The sequence below is a fragment of the Echinops telfairi genome, unplaced genomic scaffold (genome assembly GCF_000313985.2).
Source record: "Echinops telfairi isolate 266 unplaced genomic scaffold, ASM31398v2 ScPeMD7_23;HRSCAF=83, whole genome shotgun sequence".
Taxonomy (NCBI): domain Eukaryota; kingdom Metazoa; phylum Chordata; class Mammalia; order Afrosoricida; family Tenrecidae; genus Echinops; species Echinops telfairi.
The window spans coordinates 483,776-495,415 of NW_022103920.1; the positions used below are offsets into that span (position 1 = coordinate 483,776).

General features: G+C 50.8%; 1 protein-coding gene across 1 annotated transcript in view; it reads right to left on the bottom strand.

Annotated features, from left to right (window-relative positions):
• Positions 1-10,040, bottom strand: part of LOC101660933 (zinc finger protein 282) — a 17,544-nt gene extending 7,504 nt beyond the window's left edge. Inside the window, exons 1-3 of the mRNA XM_013007547.2 lie at positions 9,624-10,040; positions 2,417-2,543; positions 1,862-1,981 (exon numbers count right to left, since the gene is read on the bottom strand). Coding sequence (XP_012863001.2) covers positions 1,862-1,981; positions 2,417-2,543; positions 9,624-10,028 — 652 coding nt within the window. The 5' untranslated portion in view covers positions 10,029-10,040. The remainder of the gene's footprint in view (positions 1-1,861; positions 1,982-2,416; positions 2,544-9,623) is intronic.
• Positions 10,041-11,640: the final 1,600 nt, after the last annotated feature.

The window sequence follows — 11,640 nt, forward strand, 5'->3', positions numbered from 1 at the left end:
ACGGGAAGACCAAATGTTTTGAGAATGATGAGGATAAGGAATGTACAAATGTGCTTTATACAATTGATGTACGTATGGATTGTGATACAAGTTGTATGAGCCCCCAATAAAATGATTTTTTTTAAAGGCAATGGAGTGACGTACACAGCATACTAGAGGAAAAAAACTGTCAACCAAGAATCCTGTAGCCAGCAAAATTATCACTCAAATACAATGGGGAAATAAAAGTATTCCAAGACAAGGAGAAACTGAAAGAATTCACAAAAACAAGACCACCATTACAAAAAATACTCAATTGAGAACTATGACTAAAAAACTAACACACAAGCCTGAAACCAACATACAAGACAATTCTTCACAAGAACACACACACAGATCAACACCCAAAGTAAGCAAATAGCACAGGAAGAACAAAGAAACTAACTGCAACACACATGCAAACATACAACACACACATATAAAACAAAATGACAGTTACAAATACTTATCAATAAGCTCACTGATTAGGCTGGATAAAATGTGATAGTGGGCCTGTTGTCCCCCCTCTAGACCCAGCCTGAAATTGTTCTAGGTGCAAGGATCTCTGGCTTGTTCCTGGCTTTTTAAATATTGATGGAGGTTTTTTCTTTCCTGCTCATTGTAGCATTTTTATCTTTATGTTAGTATTTGTTTTAACCTTACTACTTCATTTCATTTTTGTTCTTTATTGTTTCTGTTGGCTTAACAGTTTACGAACACAGAAGGAGTGGATGCACAGAAAAAATAACTGATGCGAGGGTTTGTAGGGTGGGTAGGGGGAGATGTAGTAAACAGTGAAGGTGGGAGGGGAAGGGAGCACTAGAACTGAATGTGAATGTGATTACACAGCTCATTTTAAAGGTGATTTAGTCAAGAAAGAGAAAGAAAATGTTCTGAAATTGATTGTGGTAATGATTACACAATTCTTAACATGACTGAACGATTGAGTTGTATGATGTGGATTTTGTGCCAATAAAATGGAAAAGCAGCAGCAGCAGCAACCATGTAATCCAGGTCTGACGACGACACACAGAGCTTGGTGCAGATGGAATGAGCCCTTGTCGGGTAGAGGAAGGGATGAGGAGCAAGCGTTGCTAACACAGCAACTGCAGTGGCCGTGGGACTGTTCTGAAACGAGGTAGTTGCAGTGGTAAATCACTGGACTGTCCACTTACAAAGATGGTCACGGTTTGTGAATTCCAGCTCAATTAAACCAAGAGGCTGGTAGGGGGAGAAGGCTACCTTCCGAGTCCCTCCCCAGGACTGCATCATCCGGCAGAGGGCACCAAGAGAGAAAGCCCAGAACTTCACCAAGACCAAGAGAGCTCAGGGGATGCTGGCCCGAGAGCTGAAAGACTTCAAGACTCCCCGGGGACTTAAAGCAGAGCCCAGGGTACTGTTCCCAGAGAACTGGGTTTCTTCAAGGCCTGGTACTACTTCCTGGAGAAAGGCTCTGTACAGGTGGGTCTACAACGTGATTGCGCATGTCTAAAGGAAGGCACTGGAGATACAGTGCATTGCCGCCACACCAGAGGGCCGGGCTGAGCCAAACTCCCATCACAGACTCCCTTTCACCTCCCTTTGCCTTCCAGAGCCTGAGCCTGCGCACCTTAGGCTGCCCCCGAGTCTGGGGTCTCTCAATGTAGGACCACCCAGGCAGCCTGGGGCCTACTCCACCCAGCTTACCTGTGCTTCAACCCAACTCAAAGGGCCACCATGGGGCCCCAGGCCCTAAAATCTCTTCACAGAAGACTAGCCCCCAAGAGTGGTTCCCAAGAGGGCAGTGGCAGCTGGCCTTTCCTCTCCTGCCCTCCCTCAACCAGGGCCATCCTGACACCATCACCTGTGTCTGGGCCCATTGGGATGTCTCTCTCTTCGGGGTTACGCTGCTCCCACACACACGGCTCTTCCCTTGGCTCCACCTGGGGCGGCGCATCTGGCTTGGGTGCTGGGTTCTCTGCATCTGAAACAAGTCAAGGGAGAAGAAAGTGCTGGGAGGGGGCGTTACCAAAGGGTCCAAATCCAGAGTGATGGCTCAGCTCCCCACTAAGACCTCCCAGCTCCCCGGGGCCCTCAGGTGGTCACACTTAGGAGAGTCAGCCAGTCAACAGAGACCCCCAGATCGCTCTGGTCGACAGCACTGTGTCTGGAAACCAGGGGCAGACTAAGGTGTGGAGGCACCCAAGGGCAGGAGGTACCCAAGGGACCTGGCTGAACAAGGTCACTGAGTACTCTCTTAACAGCCACAAAGTTACTAGGCTTTTCATTGTAAAGCCCTTCTTCCTGGCCCTGCAAACTAATACTCTTGAAGCCCCTCTGGTATAAAGATGAAGCAGTTCTCCCCAATGGGGTGAGCACTGGCTGATAAGTCTCCCAGCCTCAGAGAGGGCATCCTTACCCAGGGACATCAGGGTTCTGTAGTTCTCCTTGACCAGGTTGTTGTATAGTTCCTTCTGCCATCCATCCAGGCCCTTCCACTCGTCCTCCGAGAAGTAGACGGCGATGTCCACGAAGGTCACAGGTACCTGGGGCATCAGGTATCCCTCACCTCAGGCTCCTTCACGCCACACCCCCCGCCCTGCACTTGGGCTCCGCCCCTGCAGAGGCTGGCCTGGTTCATCCATTTCAGTGGAGGCTGTCCCCTGCTCCCCCACCCCACCCTCACCATACCCCAACAACCGTCAAGGTCACTGCAGTCTCCCTTAGGTGGAGGCAGCATTTCACCAAACCACCTGGCTCATCAGCTCACATTCACTACCGGGCATCCAGAGCTGAAGTGTGTATGATAACCAAAGACAAGAAGGTCAAAATCCTCACAATTGGACAGGAGGTAACGTCATGGTACCCGGAGAAAAGACGGAAATTGCCAAGGATTTAGTCTTGCTTGGATCCACAGTCAATGCTCATGGAAGCAGCAGTCAGGAGATCAAAACACACTTTACACTGGGTCAATCTGCTGCACAAGACCTCTGTAGTGTTGAAGAGCAAGGATGTTACTTTGAGGACTAAAGTGCACCTGACCCAAACCATGGTATTTGCAATTGCCTCCTCTGGACTAAGAAAGACCGAAGAAGAACTGATGCATTTGAATTGTGGTGCTGGAGAAGAATATTGAAGGACACGCCTTCTTCCAAGACAGCTAGCCATTACTGGGAGGAGATAAATTGCCCTCATCCCATCAGGAGTGTTCAGGGGAAGTGGTGAGGGCTGCCCCTGCAGTGGTGAGGGATCCCTGCAGGTCAGCCAATACAAGATGACTGGCAGCCCCCAGGGGGAGGAAGCAGAGGAGTGAGTGAGGGAGCGTTGCCAGGAGCTCATTCTGGACCTTGCTCCTCTCAAAAGAAATGACTGGGTGATCCTAAAATTTTAATGGACGTGAAAGGAACACAAGATAACCTAATCAGTATCTTGAGAAAGAAGTACAAAATTGGAATGCTTACTTCTTGGTTTCAAAACCTACTTCAAAGCTACAATTATCAAAGCTGTAGGGTCCTGCCACATGGATAAATAAATAGATTTAAAAGAAGAGAACGGAGAGTCTACATATAAACCCTGATATTTTGGTTGATTGAATTTTGTGACAGAGGGTGCCAGAATGATTCGATGGGGAAAGACGAGTCTTTTCAACAAGCATTGCTGGAACAACTAGATCTTCACATGCACAAGAATGAACTGATAGCTGTAAATCATAGTGTACACAAAAAATCAACTCAAAACGTAATGTAAGAACTAAAACTAAAAATATTTGAAGAAAACATTACAGTAAATATTTGTGATTTGGGTTTAGGCAACGCCTTCTTAGATATGACACCCAAAGCACACACAACAAAAATATATGAAAATAAACTGGATTTCTTCATATATATATATATAGAGAGAGAGAGCGAGAGAGAGAGAAAGTACCGCAGAGCCTGTTGACCTGGTTCTTTGAAAAACAAGCTAACAAACAAACAAAAACAGCTTGAGAGGTTTTCCCCCTAAACCCTAAGGAGTAACCCCTGCCCTAGTTTTTGATCCCAGGGCTGTACGTACTTTTGTCCAGGCTGATATTTTCTGGGTAAAGCTATAAACAACTGCTGGTCTGATATGTTTTGTCTGGCCTTGGGCTGCAACCTGCCCTGTAATTGATCTGTTTTATGCACGTTACAGGAATTGGCCAATATTCGTAAACAAAGGATCACATGGCCTAGTAGGGACGACACTGTAACATGAAGACCACAGAACCAAAAATGGCCACATTGGACCTAGAAGCAACATCACGATAAAGAACAAAACTGAAGCAGCCAAAGATTTCCGTTTACATGATGCTCGTGCAAGCGGCAGTGAAGAAATGAAATGGCATATTGCATAGGCACAGACCTCTTTGAAGCGTAAAAGAGCATCGCTGTCACTTGGAAGACCACTGAGGCACTTCGGATGTGGAGAAAGTAAAAGGTCATTAAAAACAAAGCGGACGTCAGAAGAGACCCTGCAACCTGCACTTGAACATACAGTAGCTAACGCACATGGAAGAAATAGTGAAATAAAAGTTGAACAGAAATGTTCTTTTTTTTTTTTGAAGAGAAATTCTCAAAGGGCAGCTTGAGAAGACATGACAATGAGATGTGCAAACCCTAGGGTTAGAAAAACAGAAGGACGAACGTGCTCAGCATGTCTCAAGCTCAAAGAACAAAAGAAAAAATTCAAGCTGCAGGTTGTAATACTGAAGGGTACTATGGACAAAACACTGAGCGCTGTAGAAACCATCCAAAGCAGATAGAAGGAATAGTCACTGCACCAAAGAACTCGCTGAGAGTCAAACATTTCAAGAGGGGGCCTATGATCGAGAGCCAATGGTACTGAAGGAAAAATCCAAGCTACTCGGAAGGCATTATGGACAAAACGAGACCCCAGGAATTAGTGGAATACCAAATGAAATATTCCAACAAACTGATGGCGCACTAAAAGGGCTCACTGGTGTATGCCAAGAACTTTGGCAGGCAGCTACCGAGCCAGCCAACTGGAAGAATCCATATTTGTGCCCATTCCAAAGAAGTGAAAAATGATCAAATAATATCATTAATATCACATGCAAGTAATTTTACTGAAGATAATTTAAACATCAATGGGAGCTGCCAGAAATTCAAGCCAGTTTCACAAGAGGATTCAACTCGAGGGATCTCACTGCCGATGTCAGATAGCTCTTGGCTGAAAGCAGAGCATTCCAGAAAGATGGTGACTTGTGTTTTATTGACTATGCAAAGGCCTTCGACTGTGTGGATCATATCAAACTACGGATAGCATGCTGCGGAGTAAATAATCTGAGAAGCTGGGCCATGTCAACAAGAACGTGACACCAGACTAGATAAAGCCTGTGATATGCTGATGACACAACCTTGTGCTGCAAGAGAGGGTGCCTTAAGAACCTGCTGATGAAAAGGAAGGCCTGCAGCCTTCAGTGTGGATTACAGCCCAATGTAATGAAAGCAAAGACTTCACAATGGGACTCATAGTCACATCATGGGGAAAAGAGTGACGCTGAAAGAATCGCATGTTGCCTGGATTCACAGTGGACGCTCATGGAGGCAGCAGTCAAGCGATCAAACATGTTGCACAGGGTAAATCTGTATCGAAAAGCAAGGTCGTCACTTTGAGGACTAAGGTGCTTTGAGTGAAGTCCTGGTGTTTCCATCACCTCCCGTGTAGGAATGAATACCGTGGACTGGAGGGTCCGTGCATTGCAACTACAGCGCTGGCAAGGAGGACTGCCCGAAGAACAAGCAAGTCTATCTTGGGAGCAGTAGGGCCAGAATGCACCTTAGAAGTGAGAATGAAAAAAAGAAGTGAGAATGGTAAGACTTCAGCTAACATATTTTGGACCTTGTGATAGTTAGGCTCTGTATCAGCTTGGCAGGGCCAAGATTCTCCGTGGTCTGGCAATTACCACCTAGTAATCCCCATGATCTGACCAAACATCATGTAGTCACAGCCAATCAGTTGTAAGCCTCCATGATGAGTAAGACAGAGTGGAATGCCACACTCTATCACAATCCATTTCAATGCAATCAATGGAAAGGGCTCTTCCTCAGGGATATGGCCTGATTCCAATACAAGTAGATGCTGTAGAAAGGTTGTTTGCTTTATGTTAGGTCTGGATCTCACATCAGGCTCAACCTCGGGTTCCTGGGAATTGAGCCAATGGCCTGTCATGTTGCCTGCCAATCCTGAGTTGTCAATGGCCTGCCATCTGACCTGCTGACCTTGGATTCATTCACCTCTGATGCCACCACCGTGTGGTCTGTTCCTCTTAGGTTCATTAAGCCCCTGCGGGGACTCATGTTAGGAGAAACTTCAACCTAACATCTGACCACAGGCTTGGTACCCGCTTGGGCTTTGACTTGCCCTCTTATATAACTATGTGAGTCATTTTGTTATGCAGCTCCCTTTCTCTATGCCCTATGTGTGTGTATGTTTTATTCTGCTGTACACACGTATGTATGTATGTGTCCTTTCCCTAGATATATGTACACACACACATACATTTAACTGGTTTACAGACATGTTATCAGTAAAGACCACTCCTTGGAAAAGGACGTCTGGCTTGGCGAAGCAGAGCGTGCGGAAAGAAGAACTCGTAAATGGAGGACTGACACAGCGGCTGCAAGGATGGGCTAGAGCAGCAATCCCCACCTTCTGATGCCGCGACCTTCACTCGGCTCCTCACGCTGTGGGACCCCAACCAGAACATTATTCCCATTGCTACTTCATCGCTGTCATTTTGCTACTGTCAGGAATCGGGTGACCCCTGGGAAAGGGTCATTCGACCCGCAAAGGGGTCTTGACCCACAGGTTCACAGGTTGAGAACCGCCGGGCTAAAGCCTCACAATTCTGAGGGCGGCTCAGAACTGGGCACTGCTTTATACACAGGGCTTATCCTTCAAGACCACTCAACAGCACCTAGCCATCGCAAGGTGCACCTGACTCAACACCCCAGCTTCCTGTGAAAGTTGTCACTGAATAAGGAAGAAGGAAGGAGAATCGATGTATTTGAATTACGGTGTTGGTGGAAAGTATTGACTGCATCATGGACCTCCAGAAGAACAAACAAAGCTGTCTTGGAATAAGTACAGCAGCCAGATCACCCTTAAAGTGGGGATAGTGGGACTTGTGTCACTTTGCACATGTTGTCAGGAGAGACAAAGGATCATGCTTTTTAAAGTAGAGGGTCGGTGAACAAGAGGAAGACCCTCGGTAGAAGGACTGACAGCAACCATTGTGAGGCTGGAACGTGATCAGGCAGTACATGGGTGACCAGGAGTTAGAAGTGACTCAGTGGCACCTCAGGGACAGACAAACAAAGTGACAGTGGCCACGGCAAGGGGAAGGGTCCCTTTGTATCCCTGGTGGGAAGGCCACGCTTCGAAGGTGACAAGCAGTTTGATATACAAGTACCTCACCAAAGCTGGCAGACAGAAGAAAGAAAGAAGGAACGGCACCCGAGACAAGAAGAGGGGAGAGCAGGGGAGGGTGGCAGCGATGGACCGCCGGAGGGCTCCGCCATGGGCCCAGGGCTGTAACACCATGACACCGAGGAGCCCAGAGCGGGCAGCGAAGAGAGCTGCACAAAACTGCTACACCGCCGAAAGCACAACACAGCTCTGAGCTTCTGCATGCTAGGATGGGAGGAAGCCTGTGTAAGGATGGTCCATGTTTTCCTGCAAGGTTTCTTATCATGTAAATATTCCAAAGCAGGCTGCCTCGTGGTTTTGGCCAGCCTTGTGCTATGTTAATTAGATTGATTGACTGCTTAAAATCACTTTATCCAAATCTTACTGAACTTTTTATGTAAAAAATAAAATCAATTGAAAAAAAACAACTGCTACACTGCCAATGAGCCGGTCAGCTCGTCCTGGAGAAGCTAACGGCAGGGAGGCCTGACAGGACCGAGAGAGAGTTCCAGTGTGCTTGACAGAGGCATGTGAGGCAGAGAGCAGGGCTCATTTGTCCGACCATGAGGAGCTGAGAGCACTGGCCGGTGGACGTGGTCCTGCACGACAGGGCTGGAGTGGGAGTGACGGGCAGGCGGCCACAACTCTTCGGGGAGCCTTCCAGGCTTTGCCTATGTGCTTCCTGTTCCCAAGTTACAGTCTGTCACGGGAAACTGATCTGTGAGTGGAGTTCGGTATGACCATTAACATCACATGACAGGCCTCAACAGAGAGGGAAGTGTTGTGGGCGGGCAGCTAGTGTCAGAATTGGTAGAGGTTGGCAAAAGAGTGTGTGACCCACCTCATAGGAATCAGCTGTGAGCTGGCCCTGGTTATTACCCACACCCACCCCCACCCCGAGAAGTTAGACTTTTTCTGACACTACTACTGTCACCGTTACCCACTGATCAGGGAGCTGTGTCCTCAGTGCCATGAAATCACACCTACTTCACAGACAAGAACGCCGAACTGCAGACCCGTGGGGAGGGACTGATTCACTTCTTTCTAGAGGAGTTAGTTAAGTTCAAGGACAACAGCATGCTTGACCAGGTATGTGAAAGCCAGCACGACCCCCAACCACCCCTCATCTCCTGAGAGCTCAGCTCAAGACCCCTTGTCCAGTGCAGGCCACAGAGCGCCCCAGAGACTGCCGTGAGCCGGAGCGCACACTGCACGCTTCTGCCATCACTTTCAAAAGATGCCAGAACCTACCCACAGCAATGTGTGGCCCAGATTTAAGTCCAGACCCAGAAAATTTTAAAACCATCATTTTTGAAAGAAATGGAAATGTGAGCCATGAATGGATCTTTGAGTAGATGGATACTCTGTTGTTGCATGGTAATGTGTTTGATGTGTTTGTTTTTTTCCCGGGGGGGTTGGGCTAAAGCTTTAGATGGACAAGAGACCAAGGTAACCGGTAGCTGCTGAAAATGAGTGACAGACAGATGTATGCGTTCCTTAAGCTAGTTTCTCTACAACTGTATATATCTTAATTTTCTGTAAAGACAAAAGGGGAGGGGAGATTTGGAGACAGCAAATACAGACCATTCTCTCAACGGCTGTTGCTGTACAGAAAAGCAAAGTCTTCCCAGCGGGACAAGCAGAAAGGTTTTACATCAGAGGCAGGCAACACGAGGAATCTGTCCCACGGGGGCAGGAGCCAGAGGGGAGGACTGAGGGCACAGAGGGGAAGGGCCGGGACAACTTCCTGGAGCAGGGGAAAAGATGGGTGAGGTGTGTGGTGCGGGGGCCACTGGGGAACCCAGATGGTGGAGCCTGGGGCACAGTCAGGTAGGAAAAGTAACAGCCGCTTGTGGAGGTGCTCAGTAAAGTGGACAGTGAGGCTGCTAAGTGCAAGGAGGTGTGATGGAGCGAGGAAGAAGGGAGGTGTCGGTTGTCTTCTGGGGAGGAAATGCACTGGGAGCTGAGGTACTGTGCTAAGGGCTCCACTGGTGAGAACACAAATGGCACAGGGTCATATCTGAGCGCTGCAGGACATGGTAACATAGGGCAGGAGCAGGTGGTAGAAGGGTGACCACTTAGGGGGCCACAGCATCCACAGCAGAGAAGGGCTGAATGGGATCAGGGTTGTGCTCATCTCTGTTGGCCCCACTCCGCCCTGCCTTGGGGACACATACCTTGGGCACCTCGCCCTTGCTGCCCGGGGGCAGCCGCAGGACCCAAAAGTTCCTGTTGCGCAGCAGGTTCTCCATGTTCTCCAGCCGCCGCTGCAGCAGCCCGTACTCCTGCAGCAGCGTGCCCAGCACGGCCCACTTGCTCTCCATGTGGTTCCCGAACTCCACGGCCGTCTTCTCGCAGTCGGCCAGCTTCTTCTCGGCCGTCCCCGTGCGCCCCTCCAGAGTCAGCAGCTGGCTGGCTTGGGCGTCCACCTTTCTCTCCACAGCCTGGATGGCGGCCACCACGGTCCAGAGGGAAATCTCAGCCGTGGGCAGCTGGGGCTCTCGCATCATGCGGTCAGGGAAGACAGGGGCCCGGTCCGGGAAGGGTGGGAACTGGAAAGGCACCGGCCGCCTCGTGTCCATGTCCCACTCCTGAGCCTGTGAGCAGAGTGGGGTGAGGGGAGGGGCACTGTCTGCATCTCAGCTGAGCAGGGGTGACGTTGCCACCACTTAGCAAATGGGGCTTGGAAGAAGGCACACTGTGGTGTCTGGCTACCTGTCCCTGTCCCCTGGCTATGGACAGAGCAGCCATCTCCCTCCTCCCAGTACAGCCTGGCCACAGTAACAGCGTCTGGACCCTCGCCTGAGATCCCTGCCCAGAATGCCCCAGGGTACTTTCTGGGAGCACAACAGCTGCCTTCCTCAAGGGCCGGACTTTAGGATAAACGCCTGGCAATGGGATCAGGGCAGTTCTGCTCGCTGCGGCTCGAATCTCCCCGGCTACCCGGGAGCGGGTTTAGACAGCACCGAGCTGCTTCCAAAGCCTGGAGCCCAGGGGAGCGGTGGTCCTCTGCAGTGCCCACACTCTGCTGCGGAGCTGCGGTGCTGCTGCCTGGGACCCGGAGCCCATCCCAGGGAGGCCAGGGAAGAAGAGACCCAGACCCCAGAGAAGGACAGGGAGCAACTTGGTTTCCCACATAACGCAGAATGCCATCTATTCTAAAAAAATATTCCCCAAATGAAAATACTTTACCAAAGACTGCCCCTCACTGGGATGGGGAGCAGCACACCCCAGCTCCTGAGTGGGCTGAGAAAGAGCAGAGCTCCCAGGCCAACCTGCTTCCTGGGAGGGGAGTGGGGAGCTACCCATGGTGGGCATTAAGTTAACTCTGACTGATGGCAACCCCGTTGATGGGTTGCTCCAGGCCACACTAGGTGGCTGGGACCTCCCACAGCCGGTGCTGGCCATCCACTTTTGAGGAGAGCTGAGGCCAAGAGCATGGGTGGCGTCAGCCAGGCACCGTGCGGGGGCTGGTCACCAGCACGCTCAACTGTCCAGAAGCTGCTTGGGGTGGTGTGGGCACATCCACACCCTCACATTCAGAGCACTGTGACAGTATGCAGGGAACCCTGCAGCTTTCTGGGGGTGACTGTGTGGAGAAGAAACGGCCGTGGAGACCCAGGCCTGTAGCAAGCCAGCAGCCGACGGTCTCCATCCAAGCCCCTCGCTGGGCCTGGGGAAGGCGGCACTGAGTGAAGCCCGGGCCAGCCGGGCGTTCACAGGTGTGGAGCCTAACCGGAGGGGGGAGGGGTTGGCCACAATGTGTGCGGCTGTGCGAACAGACTTCCGGAAGCTCTGCGACCTTCCTCAGCACCTGCCTCCTCCGGGCCCACACGTGGCGCTGCCCGGGGGTGAAGAGCAGCGGGGGGGATGGGCTTTGTGGGTGCCCCAGGTGGGAGAGCACAGGCCGTATGCACAAAGCCGCCCAGCCGGGCCGAAGCCGCGGTTCCAGACCGGTCCAAGGGCCTAGTCTCAGCGCGAGCCTGCGACGTGGCTGGTTTGGGCCGAGGGCGGCGGCGGCCCTGGAGTCTGCACGGCGGCTCAAGGGCCCCGCTGGGATGCTAGTGCCCGGGCGCAGCACCACCCTGCGACACAGCGCCGATGGCACCGTGCACACGCACAACCATGTGCACACCTACCCACACCGACACTGGTGCCTACGCGTGTACATCTGCGCGCTTCCACGTGCAACGC